The sequence below is a fragment of the Ammodytes marinus genome, assembly GCF_949987685.1.
Source record: "Ammodytes marinus genome assembly, chromosome: 15".
Classification (NCBI taxonomy): domain Eukaryota; kingdom Metazoa; phylum Chordata; class Actinopteri; order Uranoscopiformes; family Ammodytidae; genus Ammodytes; species Ammodytes marinus.
Genome location: NC_137219.1, coordinates 16563586 through 16585110, shown reverse-complemented (window position 1 = coordinate 16585110; position 21525 = coordinate 16563586). Strand labels below are relative to the sequence as shown.

The 21525-nt window shown below is 44.5% G+C and overlaps 1 protein-coding gene across 1 annotated transcript in view; it reads left to right on the top strand.

Moving 5' to 3' along the window:
- Positions 1–20477, top strand: part of LOC307262135 (cysteine-rich motor neuron 1 protein) — a 35372-nt gene extending 14895 nt beyond the window's left edge. Inside the window, exons 5-15 of the mRNA XM_080042907.1 lie at positions 2691–2870; positions 5612–5815; positions 6756–6884; positions 7006–7159; positions 10641–10762; positions 12561–12779; positions 14509–14724; positions 16312–16533; positions 17399–17521; positions 17822–18000; positions 18445–20477. Coding sequence (XP_079899033.1) covers positions 2691–2870; positions 5612–5815; positions 6756–6884; positions 7006–7159; positions 10641–10762; positions 12561–12779; positions 14509–14724; positions 16312–16533; positions 17399–17521; positions 17822–18000; positions 18445–18624 — 1928 coding nt within the window. The 3' untranslated portion in view covers positions 18625–20477. The remainder of the gene's footprint in view (positions 1–2690; positions 2871–5611; positions 5816–6755; positions 6885–7005; positions 7160–10640; positions 10763–12560; positions 12780–14508; positions 14725–16311; positions 16534–17398; positions 17522–17821; positions 18001–18444) is intronic.
- Positions 20478–21525: the final 1048 nt, after the last annotated feature.

The following is a 21525-nucleotide window of genomic DNA, read 5'->3' as shown; positions in this document are numbered from 1 at the left end:
CGCCATGTCAGAAAGCTTCACACACAAGTCCACATGGAAAAGGAAGGACACACACCGGGGCCCCCTATATAGTCACCTCCCCCTTAGTCCTGCAGACCCCCCCCCCCATCAAACACACCGGCTACAAATACTGTATCGCATATACATATTATAAAGTCTAAGTTGCTTTCAAATACCATACTTATTCTCTAATGGAAAAGACTGTAGCACGGCATGGCCCCCACCCTATTGTCATTGCGTGTCAGGCTTGGACTGATTAACTTGTTTCCATTGCCCACTTGGCCGAGGGGGCTCATATTTAGTCAGGGTCAGTGTGTGCAGTGACAATAAATCCCACCTGTGTGTTTTGGCCTCCATCGACGATGGAGTCTTTCCACTGTTGGCTGGAGGGGGGAAGGCTGTATCTGGGTGGCAGACCAAAACCTGGCAGCAGCATCCTGACCTGATGTCATCTGATGTTACAGATGATCCTGTTTAGCTGTGGCCATTGCTGTTTATCAACACTTTTTAACTGGCACATATACTGCATGTGACCCCCCCGCCCCCCCTGTCGTTAGCCCTGGATAGAGAGTATAGCTTCAGGTTCTTTTCACCAGTGTTAAGCAATAAGGCTGAGATCATCTCACTAAGGATCCTCAGGAAGTTCACCTCGAGTTTGTTATGAACACACAAAACAGCTAGTTCCTTAGAAGTCGTGTTCAGTGACCTAAACTCAACTCATATTTCTACATTGTTATTTGATATTCTGAGCCGATGAAAAGTATCACTGCGACGTTGCTTTCAATGATTCCCCGTCATTATTCATGTCTGGCTAGCGTCATGTTTCCCTTTGTAGTTTTTGCATATGTTTGCCTGCAAGCCACAAGAAGCACCAACGACGTATGACAGTACATTCTGAATGATCTAGACACAGGCTTAGGGTCAACGTTTTATGGCTCATCCATCTCCGCATCCAATCCTCACCTCAATTTAGAGAAAACGGAAAATCACAAAGCATGACTGGAATTTGCGACCCCGTACCGCACGTTGTTTCAGGGATTACCATTAACAAACACAGCGGAAATCACATGTGAGCGTCCCCGTCGTGTGACTTCCTATTGCTCCTGCGAGCGTTAAAAACCGTTCCCGTGCCCCCTTTTTTCGATTTGGGCCCAGCTGATGTGCTTATTGCATTTTCTCTGCTTGGTTATGCTGCACGCAAAGCACAATGGCAGGATTACTCAAAGAGAGACAGAGAGGAAACGGCAGGAAAAAAGAATGGGACAGAAAATATGGCAAGGAAAATAATAAAAGATCAACAAAACCCCGGCTCTACTTTCAACCTCAGCTGGCCCACCTGCTTTGTATTAGAGGGCACTGCTGGTTGTTCGGGGAGGCACGGGGTCACGGGCGCACAGACGCTTTTGAGTCTGAGCTCAAAGGTATGGCGTACAGATGCCGCAGTAACCTCCGCTCTCATTTGTAGAAAAACCGCTGGCCCCCACATCTGCCTGCATCTGTGTATTACATTTACTCAGCCTTACGAGTGCAGCCATCCCTCTATTGAGTCTGGAGACTCTCTTACATAACCACATTGCCTCACTTCCTTCACATTGGATTTTGTTCGATGAAATGTCACTGTGTGGTTAGTTCAAGATCTGAGAATGTTGAGTCACCCAAACCACTGTGGTACACTTGAATGTGTAATCTAGTATTATCATTGAGATGTGCTGCTGTAATCTTCCTGTTCCTTTGGCGACAAAGCGCCCGCCATTCAAATTGGAAATTGTAACCAAGGCTGTTATTAGGATAATTTTTCTTTGCCTTTGTTTTTCTATTTTACATAGACACACACGCATGCACACACACACACACACACACACACACACACACACACACACACACACACACACACACACACACACACACACACACACACACACACACACACACACACATGCAAGGATTCATACACCAAGTGCCAATTGGGAAATGATCTGGTCCAGGTTTTTCCCATACATATTTTGGCTTTACTGGGCCCTGGTGACCAGACCTTTCTTTTAAAAAACGGTGCTACAACTAAGCTCATTTTTATTTCATAATAGAGGAAGACACCACTAGAAAGGAGATTCTAAGTGCTCAGATGCTTTTGGGGAGAAAAGGCAGGCCAGAGCATTGATTCACTCCACCTGCCGCCAGCACACTGAGCCCAGATTCTGCCAAAATCCTCAGACCCACTACTGTTTTCTTTAACTCTACAGTGCAATAGTCCAACAACGCCTTTTTCGAGACTTGATAGATCCCTGTGAAATTCCTCCTCATGGACCTGGCTTCATTGTCTGATGGATGCCATTCCACCCCATGGGCTTAACCTACCTCAGCACCATTTGGTTTCGGATAAACCTTTGCGTCAATGGCAGTAAAATGAATGGATGTTTATGGATTTTTTAATTGATCGTATACAGTCGCAATAGCCTCTCACCGATCAAGTTTGACATTTGTGATTAAAAGGCGATTTTTTTTTACGTCACAGTCACGAGGGGAAAATTCTTGCGTTAATCGTTGCCACAAGCGATAAACACCTGACAGAGCACATTAGCCTGTTTGTCAACCGCAGAGTCTGTTAGCCATTGTCATTCCCACATGTTGTTTAGTTTAAGGTTGACAGCATCTGTATTGACATCTACGCCCTCTTCTTTTTTCATCCTTAGTTTCTCCCAAGTGTGTCCACAATGGGAAGGAGTTTTCGGAGGGAGAGGTGTACCGCATGGACCCCTGCTGGCTGTGTCAGTGCCGTGGAGGAATCTCCTTCTGCTCCAAGGCAGAATGCGCTGAGCTGGACTGTGAAAATTTCTACATTCCTGAGGGCGAGTGTTGCCCTGTCTGCCTAGGTACACACAATTGCCTTATTATTTTGTATGTTGAGATAGGCCATTTTGTTTCTTCATTTAGCAGAACAATACACCATTAAAATTGGGATTGGGATAATGGGATTTACACTTACAGTTCTTTTGAGATTTAAAGGTGGGGTCAGCGATTCTGGAGAAAGTACTGTGTTTGTGCTGAAAAAGGAATGGTGTTAATACACAGCCTAGGCTCTGTAATACAGGCAAGCAAACTAAGGGTATGTAAACAAAGTGGGTCACCGTAGCCAGTTTACAGAGCCTAGGCTGTGTATTAACACAGATTTTTTTTTCCAGCGTGCACACAGTACCTACAAGGAGGGAATGGTGATGTTGACAATAAGCATTCTCCACAATGGCTGACTCCACCGTTAAGCTGCAGGCATGGTAGCATACAGTAGATGAGTAGGCCTGTTCAGTCTGTGTGGAAAATTGATCCAGGAGAGGAGTAGAGGAGCTATCAAAATCCACCTCATCTGACATTTACCTCACGCGACCCCACCTTAATAGCTTCCTCATATCACCAGCGTCTACAGCTGTTAACATACCTGCCATACATAGAGGTGCACTATATGGCCTGCCGGGGATTGATTTCCACTGGGGGAGCCTAATGAACATAAAAACCCTCTTTCAGAAGTGTGCCGCTTTGCTTTGTAAGATCTGGCGCTGGCTTAATGGGGGTGGGGGAGAGGGGGGGGGACTCACATGCTCAAAGCCAGTTAGGGAACTCTGATATGTGCACTTATGGGATTGTTAAAAGAAATGAGGTTCCAGCGCAAATGGCAACCACATTACAGATTGCCAGAAGTTAGTGTGGACGGAGACAGTAGCCAGTTTTTGGCCTCTCCGCCTGCTTGGTTACAGTTGAGCGGGCGCGTGAGAGAGACAGAGAGTGAAGAAGAAAAAAAGCAAGACTGTAAAAGGGATCATGTTAGGTCGGTGTTGAAAGTACACCTGGTATATGTAGGCATTTGGATGGTATGGAATGCTTTCATCTTCCTCTTATGGAAAGCTTCACTCACTTACCGCACGGCTCACTGCGGAGAACATCGACTGTAATGCTCTTAATCTGGATTAAAACATATACTTAAGGTTACCTGTTTGTGATTACACATGAAGCTCTGCAATCACTATTTCCATACTAATAACTGATCAATTGACTTTGTGTAATGCTGAAAGGGTTGCTTGTAATGATAAACCCACAGAGAACTATTACTAAACGTTGTAGGTAGACTCAGCTCTATGGAATGCTTTTGTGTCTTTTAGACCTTTATGTTTTGGGTCATTCTTACCATTCTCATATGTACCGTTTACAGTTGGGCCAGGATAAAGGCAGATAAACTCCCTTACTATACCTGCCCATCAACACCAGACAGACAAGGTTAGCCACTAGCCAGTGAACATTGGGCTGTATTTAGCAAGCAAAGAGCCCCGTTTTTCATATGAGATTGTTCTACTTAACCTGTGAGAAACCGTTCTGGAGAAGCTTTGACATGTCTGTGAAAGTCATGGAATTTTGGCTTGGAAACCGAAAGTTGCTATCCCATTGCATAAATCCTGGGAAGTGTAGGCTTCAGTTTTTTTTGGAGCTTAACCAGTACCTAAAACAAAAAAAAACAATCATACTTAAATCCCGGAGTGGCCCTTTAACGTTTCATCATAACACACTGTACACAGGGAGTCTGTTTGACAGAGAGAAAGAGGGAGAGGGGAGAAAAATAGATCCTGTTCATGTTAATCACAGCCAGATGGGCGGAACCTCAGCAGCCAAATCTCAGCTGGGATCAGAGGGCAAATAGGACTCCCGTGCACAGCGAGCACACAGCACCTTTTCTCCCTCCGACACACACTCAGTAAACTCACAACAAACCCGTAAACACAGAGAAATATGAACACGCCTTGGTTTCATGCCGACACACAAATACAATGCTCCTTTTAACCTGCCTCTGTTCCCAATAAACAGAGTGTTACCGAAACATTTAAAGCTGTTTATAGTAAATGAAAACAAAGGCTCTCAGAGCTGGGGGCAGGCATCATGCAGAATGGCTTTTAAACTGTCCTAAACTATAGGGTTACTACTTAGGACTTATGGCCAGTGGACACTGATCAAAAATGATTTAAAGGTGCTTTCTTTGCTGTAGAGCAAAGTTTATGGTAACAAACATTGACCTGGCCCTCTGACCTCAGGGGACACAGCTGAAAAACTCCCATGGATGAGTTCAAACTTTTGGCCAAGAAGTGAGTAGACACTGTGGGGGCCGTGGAGTTACGAATGTCCCAACCCTTGCTGTGTTCCCAATGATCACATCCCTCTCGGGACGACACAGTGATACCCTCAAACTTGTCTTTCTCATTACTACTTAAGTCCCTACATATGTTGTCAAAAAGCCAAGGGCCTCTCCCCTTTTATGAATGTAGATAGGTCAATGCAATTCAACAGTGTTCTCTCCATAGGTCTTGGTCACAAGCCAGTTCCCATATCTAGTTTGCTCCCTCATGGAGTATCCTGCTTCTTTCAGCTCTGATCTCACTGAGCCTCCTGCTAATTCGATTACGATAAAGGATGTAGCATAGGATACATTGGACTGTAGCTTTGGCTTTCAATGCCATGCATGGTAGCCAAACTAAACTATACATGACTTTGCTGTGAATCGGGATCAAAGGTTCTCCTCTTCTCTCACTTGCTTTCCTTAATCCACAACGTGCGTGTCTCTTTCTGTCCCTCCCAGATGTTGAGTTACTGTCCATGGACAGCACCAAGGCCAGCTGCTGGGTGAATAACAAACTACGAGCCCACGAGGAGCAGTGGAAAGAGGACGACTGCACTTTCTGCCAGTGTGTGGACGGAGAGCCCCACTGCACGGCCATGGCCTGCAAACAGAGCTGTCAAAACCCCGTCAAGATCCCGGGAGAGTGCTGTCCCTTCTGTGAAGGTAAAAGAGAAGAAGCCTGTTCAAGCTCTTCAAACCAAATAGCACCTGTCGTTTTTTATGACAACAATAGCTCATATCTACTGTATACGAGGTACACATTAGCCCACATACCACACGTCGGAGGCTCCCGTGGCCCCGCGGCTTTGCTACAGAGGCCGTGTCGGCATGGGCTCATTAAAGGGGAGGCCGCCGAGCATTCTTGGAGCTCCAGGGTTCTTTATGTTCCTTTATTACCGCTGCCCCGCCAAATGAGAGCCACCTCTGCATGTTTGAGGCTGTGCTTTTAAAGCTCAAGGCTGCATAATTGAAGTGGATCTTTTGCTTTTTTTTTGCAAGCGTAATTAGTTACAGCTCGTTGGGCTGCTCCTCCCACCGAACGTGGCAGGAGACGTTTTGAGGGGGAAAAAGCTGTGGTGCACGAATTTGTGTGGTTCCAAACTATCCTTGTTTATTGCGGCTTTTGCGATAAAAGCTGGCCTCGATTCAGGAGGGTCTAGGCGGTGCCACAGTCTGACTTCAGTCCAGGGGACCATCTATTATCTTCACTGGTAGTCAAACAGTTTAAAACACACCCCTAAGACACATCCAACTTATTAATGGGAGACAGTTCCACACAATAAGAAAGAGAGGTATAGCGCCCCTTACAGTGCGACCCACCCTGGTGTAATTGCTCTACATTTATCTGTAATCACTGTTTACTCCTAAATAAGAGCAGTGCAAACAGGTAGTTATTACAGTTGGCACAAAAAGCATGGATTAGGGATTACACCTGAGGGGATCCTAGCACTCATATACTGTATGTATATACTGTGTATATATATATATATAGAAAAAAAACTGAAAGATACCCATAAAAGAAAGTTTGTTCCTTGTTGTGCATTGTGAACACTGTCGCTCTCTTGCAAAGTTCTCACCCTCCGTCATCTCCATTGTTCTCCAGAGCCGTCTTATGAAACAGTCAGCCCCATGCTATGTGCTCCCCTGGAAAACTGCTCGCTGTCAGTGAACGACTGCCCTTATGGCTTCCAGCAAGACAAAAATGGATGCCTGCTCTGCCAATGTCTCAACAGTAAGTCAACTTTCCCTCAATCTATGTTATTTCCTATGCCCCATAGTAACTCATGCCTTTCGCCTTTGATGGATTGTTGTGCCCATAATAAGATGACCGCTCCCCCACTCAACTATTTCAGATGACTCCTGCCCTGACCTGGGGAAATACTGTTCCCTGCAATGCCCCATGGGATACGAGAGGGACGATTTTGGCTGTGAGGTGTGCGAGTGCAGCATCCCTGTGCCCAAGTGTCGACCTTTGACCTGCACTAAGACCTGCCCCTACGGATATGTGTAAGTACACACAGTGACCCCGTGGATTCTTCATCCCCCCTGCCCCCAGGTTCACCTACGTTCACCACTCGTTTGTCATCCGTGTTTTCAGCCTGTCAGTGCCCTGACATGCAGATACAGATACTGTGTATGAGGAAACCACACACTTTGCTCTAACATACTCGTAGGACAGAAAACTCCAAGGGATTTATTAAAGGTTTACGTATCAACATGTATAAACGTAAAAACATGTACAAATTAGATTTCTTTAAAAAAAACATGCAAGCAGTACATTTAGGTTTGCCCAAATGAATATGAAATAACGGCCATTTCTACCCTAGTGCGCAAAATATTGGGAGTAGATACAAATAGGTTAATTGAGCATGCACACTATGGTTTACAAAGCTTCAGAATGATTGCAGTTATTGTGACTGTGTCTTTATTTATCCTGTTTGAATGCCGTGCCATGCCAAAACTACTTGCAACTGTGCATTTCCTTGCATCTGGGTCATTACAGCACACTGTACCTTTTTTCTGCTGGCGTCTTATTCTACGTAATGCAGGATGGGCAGGTACATAGTAGGATTTCCACACACTCAGGACGCACTGAATAGAATTACATTTCTCACCGTGCTAGCGGTCACTCTGCGCTTCGTCCAAATGCGCCATGGCGAAAAAAACACACGCAAAAACCCTTATTTAAATATAGTTCCTCTACCATGTTTACACCTGTTGTCACCCGCAAAACGCCCACCAACCAAACGCGCAATCTGTTCAAATGCTTTGGTGGTCTTTAGTCTCTAGATAGAAATTCTGTGATTGCGTTGAGAGGTGATCGGTTTCATAAAGAGAGTTTGTACTCCTGGGAAAATAGCTGTGTCCTTAAACCTGTATTTAAATCACAAGTACAATACTTCAAGTGATACCCAGATGTCAGTACCTGTTTGGTCTTGTGCCTGTTTCACTTCCTTCTGGAAGTGGCTGTCGCGACAGTAGTTTGGCATTAAACATCAAAGGGACTACCTTGGTGGTCAATCCCAGGTCTCTAAATATGCGCCTGTGTGTGTGTGTGTGTGTGTGTGTGTGTGTGTGTGTGTGTGTGTGTGTGTGTGTGTGCGTGCTTGCGTGTGTGTGTGTGTGTGTGTGCGTGTGTGTGTGTGTGAGCCTGTTTCACTGTGAGGTCCGGACTAGCCTCTCAGCCCCACTGTGCAACTCCTCTTATAATCCCATTTAAACCCAATCAAACATCTGGAAGTGCTTCTCTCTACCGGGACATTTGGTCCCCAGGCACCCCTCTCATTTCATAAATCACGGTTCCGTCTCAAAACAACGATCAAAAACACATCAGGACAAAAGCTGCCTTCATGAAAACCTATACAGTCGGGATTCTTCTGGTATCTCAACCGTGCTCACGGCTCAAGATGGATCCGATATGTCTGCGCGGGATGCCAGAGGAGAGAGAGTGTGCAGGGGGACCCCGTGGGGAATAGAAAGGGCAGGAAGTCCTGGCTTTATCCTTCATAAGCAGCTGTTAAGGTCTGGGCCTCAGAAGTCTTGCCAGTCTTGCAATGCAGATCAGTCTTCTTCTCACACAAAGATCTCTCTCGATGCAGCCAGCCGCCACAAAGAAACCAAAAGGCACAAAGGATCTCTGTTTGTACTGCTTGTATTGATGACATCCTGTGTGAGTACTGTAAGCAGCGGTGTTGTCCAACCATCCTCTCCACAGAGATTCTCAGGGTAGTTCTTAAAGCCCCCTGTAAACCCAAATTCACAAAATACTTCTAACTATGTCATTTGGGGAGTTAGTTGCATGATAGTAGGCATCTGAAAAGAGTTCGGCATATTTATCAATGCAAATTAAAGATATTGTCATTTAAGTTTGATCAACTTTACAGAAATTCGGTTTGGATGAGGCGGGCTATGCTCTGTTTCTTATGACACTATTATAAGTATTTTGAACTAATCACAGCAGGTCTCTGCCCGAATATTCTATGAAAACAATGACTGTTGCCATGGAGATATGGCCACGCCCACACAGTCCTGTCAAACGGTCTGGACAGTAAAAAAGCTTCTTCTATTTTTTAAACTAACTTTTTTCATTTTTAAGAACATTTATTTTCAATCCAAATTTAGTAAAATCTTTCATACCATATATTGTATATATTGATATATTTGTTTTACTATTTTAGGCCAGATTTCCAGAGGCTTTAAGAATGGATGTTGTGTTTTCCATCCCTCATAGCTTAAAAATCCTCACTTTGACCTCGCAGGTCGCGAATGACATTGTTCCGGCCAATCGCAGTTGCAGCAAACTGGAAATTGTGCCGAGCCAGCAGCAGTCCCAGGGCTTGTCCCCCCTCCCCACCACAGCACCACCACCCCAGTGCCTCCCCCAAAGCCCATCTATCCCCCTGGAGCCCAGAGCACTGCTTGGCATTCCACACACCATCTTTGCACAAAGCCTTGCTCTAAGGTCGCAGCACTCTCTGTCTCTGTATTTGTACAGTGAGGCACTGGGCCCAAACCCCTCACCCCTGTTGTTTCAATAGCTGTTATTGCTGCTTCAGCATAGATACGGTGCTCCGTTTGCTGAGTCTGACATGCCCCCAGCCTCTTCAGCACCTATCCAACGGTTCGAGCTGGCTTCTTTTATTTATGTTACAGTGGCATATGAAGATTAATATAGTAATTACCAATGCCTAATGAGGCTACTGCTTCATAAAATAGGTATCATCACTTACCTTGAATGGGAGACGGGGAAGGCGGAGGCTGTAAGTAGAGCCGTGTAGATGTAGTAGGTCATTCTTTCATCTGGGTTTTGATCATTTATCAACCCATTGCCCCTCTGTGTTTTACTGAGCAGATAAGTCCAACCAGCCTATTACTATTTTCTGCAGTTTTAGCACAAATTATCTCCTCTACATTTGTATGCTGTGACAACTGGACTCAATTTTCATTCCTGGTTGAGTTTACTTAAATGATCTCGTATTTTTACAAATCAGCACTCAGCTCGTATCTGACCATCAGAAGGCCCTATCTTTCCTTTTTCTCTATAGTCCCGAATCGGCATGCTTATTTTAGCCTATGTACAGGCGGCTGCTCTTTGGTGCTCCTATATATCCCTCAAAGGCTTTTGGAGCAATAAGGATGGCAACAGGGGTGAATTGAAAGCATCTGAATTGGCTTTAGATTGTGCCGTTCATAGCGTTTGGGATCTCACGTGTTGGCCTTTTTTTATTTTGCCTTCTTGAAAGACAGCTTATAAAGAAAGGGGTAAAAGCAGGTCCAGATGTTGATTGTACCAGATTTGAGCATCTGGGTTTCACTCGATGGCAACAACCACCATGCTGCGAGATATCCTTAATGCCAAGCTAAACATTCTGAGCTGCACAAAGGTGGCATTGTTGACCTCCTGACATGAAGTCTGAATACTTGAGTTTTATATGCGGGTTTTTAGTATATATACACCATGCTTATGTTTTTTTTTTTTGCTCCACAGGAGGAACAAGCATGGCTGCGAGATGTGTCGCTGTGTCAAGTGTCCGCCTTTCACCTGTGACAAGCACTGCAGCGAGGGCTATCGACAGAACAGGAAGGGCTGCTCCATCTGCATGTGTAAAGGTAACTACGCTGCTTCAAAATACTGCGCAATAGTCCCAATGTTTCTGACTTAATAACACCACAATGGGACAGTTCTATGGGGATTGATTGCTTGTGCTTTCACAAGATAGTATGATTTGGTAGGAAGTAGGAACGTGCATTTTATTTCATGTTCACTCAGCTAGAAGAAGACATTTAATAGGCCTCTTTAGACATAATATTTTTGGATTTTTCTTTTTTTGGGGAAGATTTTAACAACTGCTGGCCCCAAAATGTAGTATAACGCATGCATGGTCCCAAGAGGATGAGCAGTGCTGGTTAGGATGAGATCATGTCTTCTGCTCGGTCACTACTGTCTGGCCAACATTTTTCACTCTTACACAACACAACTCAATATCGAATAGGAAAACTACCTATGAAATGGACTCCATGGAGGACTTTTAACCCCATGTATGATAGATCAATAAAATGACCACTTGATAGACAGCAACAGTTCCACAGTAGAGTCCTAAAACTGTGAGCTGTAGAAAGGGTAAAGGATGGAAGGAGATAGGTGAGCCCTTTCAGCAGAGTTGAATTTCTGCCACTAAGTCTGTATAGCTTTGATTTCATGTGACCTTCTGCTGCTCCTGTGCTGTAGAGACTATGTGTCTATGTGTGCCTGTTTTGGTTCGTGTTGGTGTTCAGCTTGATCCAGGGGCTGCCGCTGTGTGTGTGCACCTTTAATTAGATTCCCTCAAACCCTAAGTTAAAAGCAAGTGTACAGATGAAGTAGTTGTGCTCCTCCGCAACATTTTATTTGATGTGTTCATCTTGCCAGTTTAGCTATGTTATTAATATTTCAGCCTAAAATATGTACTTATGGTTTTCCTGTATGGCGAGGTGATCAGTGCACCCGGCTCCTCATCTCCAAAAACAGATGGACAACCACATACAGTGCAGTGCCTAATGCAAATAAACTGCTGTTTACTGGATTCAGAAACTCTTGTCAGTATCTCTGTTGACTGTTAAAATAATTAGGGATGGGAAACTTTTTTTGGAGGTATGTTTTTTCTTGTGTGTTGGTGTGTTTTAAAGATTTAAACCAAAGAGTCGAGACATCGAAACATCTGCCTGAACTCGGCAATGTCAAACAGTTCACTGTGTTCGACTTTGTTCCAGATCCCAGTGGATCTGTTCAAGCTTTAAGAGCCCTGCTGAGTTTAACACATGCTGGGGCCCAGTTACTGGCAACCCGGGCCCTTAAAAGTTCTATGAGTCCCTCAGCTACAATCTTTTAGCTTTTTTTTCGTCAGTTGACAAAAACTCTGGAAAATTCATTCAGGTTTATTTGAGGCGGGATTTTAAAAAAAGATTATTAGAACATTAAAGGTGGAGTCAGGAATACTGGAGATCGCTTGTTGTCAAAATCACTTCTTTTCAGTAAATAGCTCCTCAAGATCCGTTACCTGTTTGTACTGTGTGTGCAATGAAAACAAATATGGTGTTTATACTCAACCTAGGCTCTGTAAACTGGTATGTCAACAAAAAGCATTTTCCAGCAAATGACTTTCAGTTCATGACTGCTGAATGTTCCAGTATGGAACCATAACCACGTAGCTCTCACTTGAGCCTCTAATGAAATTGGACCTCTAGACAATAACATTGGCCCTTTTCACTGAAAATCATAAATGCACTTAATGAAATTTCCACAGTGAATTAACAAGGTTCCATACCGATGCAGACTGTGTTTCTTTTTGAGGTTTTGGACAGCTACACCACAAGTCTTCAGCCACCCCAGTAATGTCTGTGCCTTTTCTTTGTTTTTTTTTGTCCTCAGAAAATGGCCATGTCCCAAGCACCACTGCCCCGGCCCCAATGCCCAGCTATTGCCTCACCTCCAACGGGCACCGATACGAGGAAGGTGACGGCTGGCACGATGGCTGTCGGGACTGCTACTGCCACTCCGGACGGGAGATGTGTGTGCTCATATCCTGCCCCGTGCCCAGCTGTGCTCATCCAGTCGTGAGGCCTGACCAGTGTTGCCCTACATGTGAAGGTATGTCTCTGCAATTATATATCCAGTTTGAAAAGAGAAATTCCTGAGAAATGTGCCCAGGTTATTATAAACTGGGCATATTTTTGTTGTTTTGTTTCATAAAGATGAGACATCCACAAAGTTACTTGTTACTTGTTGAGATCTGGGAATGCTTCGATCAGGTTATGACCTATGTGGCAAGTAATACATCATACTGTATAGTCAGTCAGACTGATGCATTCCTTTGCTTAAACATCCATCACTGTTTGGAAACTGACCTCCTGGTTCAGGCTTTGACCTAACATATGTTGCATGCCATAGTTTTTCATGCAACACTTTTCTATGCAATGACCTCATTGCGGGGTCATGACCAACATTACACATGCACTCACTTTCACAACTTCATTGTTGCAATTGTGCCATGTTCCCCAATCTCAGCAATTACTTTAATAATGAATCAAAATGATTGGCAAAATGACAAAAGTAAGACATGTGTTTTAATCAGCTGAATTAAACCATTTAAATCTTCTCCTTATTTAAAGACGTATTTACAGACAAACTCTACCAATGGTGCAGGCAGGATAAGTTTGACTTTCCCCTCAAGCAATAGAAAATCCACACAATCCATATATCAACACATACAGTATAAGTCTCTCTCTCTCACACACACACACACACACACACACACACACACACACACACACACACACACACACACACACACACACACACACACACACACACACACACACACACACACACACAGAGAGTATACAGTCCCCTACCAGCAAATATAACTGTGAACTTTGGGTTATTAGCTGGCTTTGAGGCCTTAGACTTGCCGGCCACTTATACTCCTCAAACACACAGTCTCTGTCTGTTTCTCTTAAAAACGGAAGCCGCACTGATCCACACCCACTCTTTTTCATCCACAACCATCCGACTCATGCAGGATATTTATGGAGGGGTGACTCAGTTGGCTGTTCAAATATTTAGGCGTTGGAGAATGTCTACAACTTTCAAAAGCTACACACACTTTGCAGTCAGGGGACAACAGGCTAACACTTTACAGATGTCTGCTGCTACTCTGTTGGACAGCACACTGTTTTTTAACTTAACCAATGTCAAAACACAACTTGGGACACCACACACCCTACACCGCCCTGAGGCTTCTTTTTTTAATTGGTCTCTACCATGCATCTTTATTGTAGTAACCAAAGGCTGTTTACTCTCTGAAGATTGTTGTTGAACTTTGTTGTGTAGTTGTTATTGTTACAGGTTAAAGGTGGAGTCAGCGATTCTGGAGAATGCTTGTTGTCAAAATAACTCACTTCGGAAAGTTAGTGGATCAGCTAGTGTGCAGCTATTCACTGATTTTGAAATCAAACATATTTTGAAAGTATGTGCACTGAAATAATATCCATTGTTAATACACAGCCTGGGCTCTGTAAACGGGCATGTTTGCTAGCTATCGTGAGTCCCCTTCTTTATTTGCATACCAGTTTACAAAAGCCTAGGCAGTGTATTAACACCAGATTTTTTATACACAGTATACGGACAGGTAGTGGATCATGAGGAGATATTCACTGATTTTGACAAAAAAAAAATATTTACAACAAACTCTCTATAATTGCTGACTGCACCTTTACATTTATGTTTGGTTAGCAGGGACCACCTGAATGTTAATTTGATAGCAGAACACACACGTGACTGTTTCCTTTTCTTTCCCTCCCTCCCTCCTCCACTGCAGACGAGTCAGGCAGCGGCCAGCCAGAGGGGATGGACATGGTGGTGTGCCGGGCGCCCGGAGGGGAGTTTTACGTGGAGGGGGAGACCTGGAACCTGGACGAGTGCACGCGCTGCACCTGCAGGAAGGGACGCGTCCTGTGCGACACTGAAGTGTGTCCCCCTGCTCTCTGCCAGACACCAATCAGAAACAAGGACACCTGTTGCCACGTATGCCCAGGTAATGGGGGGGAAAAGGCCAAGGTTAAGGAAAGCTGTCGTTAGTTTTAGGATAAAAACCCTGGGGTGCGTCAGACATTGGGTTAGCGGGTAGAAGTAGTACAAAGCTGTTTTGGATGTATTTATCAGCATGTGGTCTTAGAAGGTCTTGCATGTTGCACTCTGTCGGGGCAGTTTTATGTCAGGCGCGCAGACTCATAAAGAAAAACCAGCCAAGACCGGTTGGGTTTACATATAGTGATCCTCAAGGCAGGCTGCAGCACATGTGGAGTGCTCTCGCCCCCTGCAACCCGCACCATAAGTTCATCCAACTCTCCCCCGAAAGTTGGGAGGGAGCAAGAATGTTACAAATTTTTTCAATCAATCTGAGCCATTCCTCCAGTTATGGGAATAAAACCCACGACGCACATGTCTCGGCGAAACACAAAAAGCCACACGCATATTTTATTTACAAGTGTGTCCAAACACTCAAGCCTCTCTCACACACTTAGAATCAACATATCCCCAGCACTCCCAAAGCATGGGGCCCACAAATCAGCAATGCATGACTGCGCCTGAGAGCCACTGCTCCTTGAGAATGCCGGCCTGCCTTATCACTGCATCTCCCCTCTCACACAAGCAGATTGTCAGAGGGCGGCCTTTGATATATGTATGGGCCTGGCCACCAGGAATGTGGGAATAATACACTTCTCACTGACAGGCCCTATGATGTATGTACATACTGTAGGGCAGCGCTAACTAAGTCTGTGGTCATGAGAAGGCCGTGCATCTGTGTCTCTGATGAGATACGAGATAAGGTCTCAGAATAGACACGTGCCATATAGTCACTTGTGTTTGTGTTTAACATACAGTAAAGCATCGTTTCTTGAACGTAACCCCAAAGGTCCCATACACTTGGTGGATTGAGATGTTATACAGCAGGTATACATGCAAGAGGCATGTAGAAGCAGGCCTCTCCGTGGGTTTTTGCCTTTGAAAAAGGGCAATCCTTTACAAGCTTTACTTAGTCACTGTCTTTACATCGCCAAGTCCTATAACGTAAGGACAGAGGCTGCAACACGACCTGGCATGCAGCCCCCTGTCTTACCTTAAAGCCCCTGTCAACCCAAATCCACAAAATACTTCAGACTATGTAATTGGGGAGTTAGTTGCATGATAATAAGTGTCTGAAAGAGTTGGGCATATTTATCAATCCAAATTAAAGATATTGTCATTCAAGTTTGATAAACTTAACAAAAATTCAGTTAAGATGAGGCGGCCTATGCTCTGCTTCTTATGACACATTAAGTATTTTGAACCAATCACGGTAGTTCTCTGCACGAACGATCTATCAAAACAATGGCTGTTGCCATGGAGACTGCTGGTTAAGGCCACGCCCACACAGCCCTCTCAAACAGTCTAGAGAGTAAAACAGTTTTTTCAAATAATTATGACCATTGATTTTCAATCAGATTTTTTTTAACCTTATTGACACACTCAACTTTGACATCATATATTGTATTTGACTATTTTAGACCAGGTGTTCTAGAGGCTTTAACTCTTTGAGTATTATCACTATTAACCCTATTGATACCTTGTGCCACCACAGAGGAGACGCAGAGCCCCTTGCTGCCAGTGAACAACAGCCAGCAGGAGTACTGCATAACCAACGATGGAGACGTGCTTCTGGCCGGAGACTCCTGGAAGGCCAACGCCTGCACCAGCTGCACCTGCAACAACGGCACCATTCAGTGTTTCTCACAGCGCTGTCCGGCTGCCAACTGTAGGGTGCCCCTCTTACGCAAGGGCCAGTGCTGCCCACACTGTCTTGGTGAGTATTTACGTGCGTCGCAACAAGGAGAAAGCTGCCCTTTAGAACTATATGCACCCAAGATGCCCTAAGGCCCAGCTTTGACAAAAAAAAATTCTCGACACTAATAATATACTAACCTTAGAGTTTATACATCCTAAACAAAGTTTATTTTGCAGATTAAAATAGTGTAACAATTCCACAAACTGAGAGCCTGAAGTGTTAAGTGGTACTGCTGGAACAAGGCACAGACTGCTGCTGGGAAAGTTGTACCTCATAACGCTACATGTAAAAAAAAAAAAGAATAAAAAGAGCGTACTTGAGGGAATGCCCGTTTCCAGACTGAATGTGTGCGCATGTGTTTGTTCGTTAGACACACAGCCACTCCGGCGCTGCATAGGCAAACACCATCATTCGTCCCAACATTCCATGTGACACACAAACACACACACACACACACACACGGTCCACTAAGAGCAAAAACATTCCTCGAGCATCCGCACATTCACACGTGTTTCCTGTCCCCCGGCCCTGCAACACTCTCTCTGTGGCGGCACAGGAAGGCAAAGCTCCATGTCAGCTTTTCCTATAGAGGAAAACCCCAGCATAGGCTCCCATTGTTAAACCCTGACATGTAGCCGTTTTCCAATGGGGGCCTTTTGTTTCTTTATTATTTGCCCACTGGAAAACAGAGCTCTTTTACATAATGCCTGGTACAAAAGTGGTACAGTGGAAGTTAAGAGGACAGCTCCTGTAAACACAGCTTATCAAGGGAGACTCTGGGGAATTTATACACAGACTCACACAGTTGGGAAATGTTTATGTCTGGAATGTTTTGCATTACGCCAGTGATATTGTTGACGGATTCTCATTCCTGTGTGAACAGAAATGACCACGTCTGTGCCGGTGATGGTAGCAACCAACGCCCCCAGGACCACGGCCTCAGTCACAGTGGGGAGTGCGGTGTGGATCACCACTGCCACTGTGCCGCCCATCATTGCCGACACAGGTACCTGCTCATTGAAAAATCCCAACGTACTCCGCCATCCCTCCAAATTCCCTTTAATGTAGTAGTAGTGTGCACTCTAGTCCCTGCCAATCTCTGCAAGTGTTTATACTAATGCAGGGCGTTCCCTCATTTTTTCATAAATGAGTGATAAAAATACAGTAATAACTCATGCTGGACAAACATTTAAAAAATCATAAATGGATAGTGGAGAAAGACATGATCTCTCTGGGAGAGACACCCAGAGTTAATTTCTTTTTCAGTGCACATCCAATATCCAATGTTGTCTTGTGTCCAAACAAGATGAGCCACTTTTGGGAGAGAATTACCCCAGCCAAACCGAAATGGCCCTGGTCTACCAATCAGCAGCCTGGATCCTGGCAGGTCTCCTCCTGGCCATCATCATCTTCCTCATCGTGGCGTTACTCATCAACAAGAAGAAGAAGTGGGTGCAGATGTCCTGCTACAGCGCGCCCAAGAAGGTGAGAAGCTGTCCGTTAAAATAGCATAAATCAGCTTGTTGTTTTGAGGCACCTTTTAAAAGAATAGCTCCCTGATCTTTCAGCCCCTGCCACAACCAGCGCTAAATGACTGGGCTTTAGGATTCGTGTAGAAACTACAGAAATTCGGTTTAGATGAGGCGGGCTATGCTCTTGCGCTTCTTATGACACATTTAGTATTTTGAACCTATCACGGCAGTTCTCTGCACGAACGATCTATGAAAACATCTACTAGGTCATTGTAAAACCCATACCATGAGATCTCGCCAGAGGGTATTATCATAAGTCATCAGTTGTATGAAAAACAAGTGCAAGCTAACACAAAAGAGTATGCTTTCATCACCTACTAGCTGTCAACGTATTTAGGTCTAACGATGGGTTGTGCTCTTCTACCACCCCCCTTCCCTTCCCCCCCCCTCTTCTTAGACGGTGATCCTGAAGAAGCACGTGAACAAGAACTCCGTGGTCTACATGGAGCCCTCCAAGGAGAACAAGTTCCAGAATGTGAAGAACGACTGCGGCATCATCCACTTCTCTCCAGAGATGGACAAGATGACCATCCCCAGGGCCAAGCTGAGCATGGGCAACAACTGGACGCAGCGCTAAAGAAAAACTACAACAACAACAAAGAAAGCTCACCACCTGTAGATCAGAGCTGTCCGACACCTCCCACTCTCTCTCTCTCTCACACACACACACACGCTGCTGTATCCAAGGTGATGAGTGCAACACAGTGCACCACACACACACACCTTGGGCGTCGGCCTTTGTCACCAACTCCGTTTTACCCCTCTTCCCCCTTCAACTTCTCTTTGTGTGACAGTTAAAACTGAGAAGGCTCTACGAGAGACACAGCCAACCACCTCTGTTCTCTTCTATAATGTGTCCATGTTGTTCTGTGTTTGGATCTCTGGGTGGGAGAGAGATGCTAGGAGACGGATGGATGGATGGACGGACGGACATATAAAAAGGACACTGCCACTCTGGGCTCTGCTTTAAAAAAAAACAGAGAAGGAGGCAGCCAGAGAGGCTCCTCTGTCAGAATCAGACATTGACTGTGAACATTGTAATATTATTTTTTTGCTTATTATTATTGCCTCCTTTTGAAACTGGAACTTTGAGGCAACAGGAGGAGATATAAAAGAAAAAGCTTTAGGACAGGGGGTTTGGGCTGCTGTTTTAAGTAGAGGATGCTGCCCCTCTTCAGCAGTGCCCCCAGTTCAGCAGTGCTTCATGGATGTAATCCTTCAACAGGGAGGCCAAAGGAACTGATGATCCAGTTGAATCAGCAGCCAAATCATAGCAAGTCAACAGGCTTTATAATGGAGACCCCCCGCCCCCCAACCTCCAGTTCCAAACCCCTGCTTTTAGAATGTGTGGTTTTCATCCTAGTTTTTTTTTTGTATATTTCTACAGTATTTGTACTTGTTGTTGTAGTGTTGTTCTTGGCCACCTCTTGTTTTTTTATTATGGTGTGTCTCAGTGGGGCCAGAAAGATTGAAAACATTTTGAAAATGCCAGTCTAAACATTCCCCTCCTCCCCCCACCACCAACGATCAAGTTTCAGGAAGGACACGCTTCCCAAATAATAGCCTCGTTTTCTCCCTTCAAATGACCCGAGCCATTCCATTCAGAAAACTCCCAAACAAACTAAAAAACTGCCGTTCTACAAAACGAAACACGTGAATTTCCCTCTCCAAACGTGTCCACAGTATAACGCAGCCAAAAAGCCTTCATCTTTCCAGCTTCCAGCCTTGTCCGACCCCATCAGTTGTACTTCATCATCTCAAAAGATCGCAGAGTTGAGGTGGAGTGATGTTCATCCAGGAAGAAGGTCATTTTATTGACTGCAGAGGAGATAAACTAGTGCCAGACGCTTCATCTGGACCTGGGAGGAATGCCTTTGATATCATGCCTCACTTCATAACTTAATTCACAGCTGTATGTGTGTATGTGTGTGTGTGTGTGTGTGTGTGTGTGTGTGTGTGTGTGTGTGTGTGGAGCTACTGTTCACACCGAATGTTAGCGTTAATAAGTAAAGGTTCATTTTAAAGCCTTAATTCTATAGCCTTAATGCATTTTTCTTTTTTGATATTTTTTTTTTTCATTTGATGACTGTAAACCCAAGTCAAGGAATCGTTAAGAAAACAGTGATCAGTGAACAGCGTCACTGGTGGTTTCTCATCACCCCTTCGTATGACACGTGAGTGTGTAAAAGGGGAGCCTGCCAGTAACTGTACATAATGGTAGGCTACACATTACAACATCAGCGCCTGTTAAAGAGACGTGGCACTTTTTTTCTTCTTCTTATGAGCCAGTGTTTTTGTCGAAAGCTCACCGCAGGATTCTTGGAGGGATAAAGGCCCTAATCAGGGATTTTGATAGGCCATATTAAGCCCCCGGAGATGTTAAACCACTCAAGTGAACACGCTGTTGCGTTGTAGCTCCATACCAATCTGATCAGCACTGGGGGTTTGGGGGTGGGGGAGGGGGTGGAGGGGGGACAGAATGTGAGAATCATTACGAAAGAAACCAGGGTTACATAGGAAAGGGGTTTCGGATCAGAGTTCTCAATCCATTGCCAATTTGTCAATACAAAGACCATTTCTGATGCCAAAATTGGTTGGAGACCAATTTATATTGAAGTGTTATACTGTAGTAACTCAGTAGATTTGTGTCTGTTTGAATGATGACCATGTGCTTTAAAAATGAAGAGGCGACTGTTAAAGCTTCCGCAATTCTTTGTTCTTCTATGTGTAAAAAAAAAAAAAAAAAAAAAAAAAGTAGTTTAAATTAGTAGGACAGAAGAGTACCTTATTTATTTTTTCACATAGCTTTATTTATTAATACTATAGTTTGAGATTTGTTTTTGTTTTTCTTTGGAAAAATGAACTTTTTGGTAGCCAAAGCTGCTGCACATTGTAGACTATTTACCATTTCTATCTGCTATATTCTATACAACCTTATTTATTTCACTGTTGCAAACCCTTGTAAATATGTTTCCTAGACGATGAACTGTAACATTTACACTTATTTTGAAAAATAAATGTGTGAACCAAAGTGGCCCCGTGCTGATGATACCTTAAGACTTGTTTGGAGGGCACATTTTCCCCCCAAAAGGTGCAGTGATGTCATCCGAGATGGTATCTGTTAGTGTTTTTTTTACTCCCAGATTTTGCCAGCTCGTGCACATCTGGTCCTGGACTTCTGCTCCAAATGGGAATTTGTCTTCTGTTAGTTACATTAAATCCAATCGTTTTGCATTTTGCCTACGATTGCTGTTCTTATCTTATCAGTAGCACTTGCAGATGTGGTTTGGTGGTGGTAGGTTGTTTCTAAAGAGGGAGGTGGGGAGGGGGGGGGGGGGTCCTCTTGCATTTAAGCACTAGCGAAGTGCTTGTAGACCTCATCTATCTAGTGGGCTCATAAAACTCCGGAACACACAAAGACGGTGCAGACCAGACCTTGAAACCTGGATAATCCTCCGTGCGGACTGAGCTGTTGTTT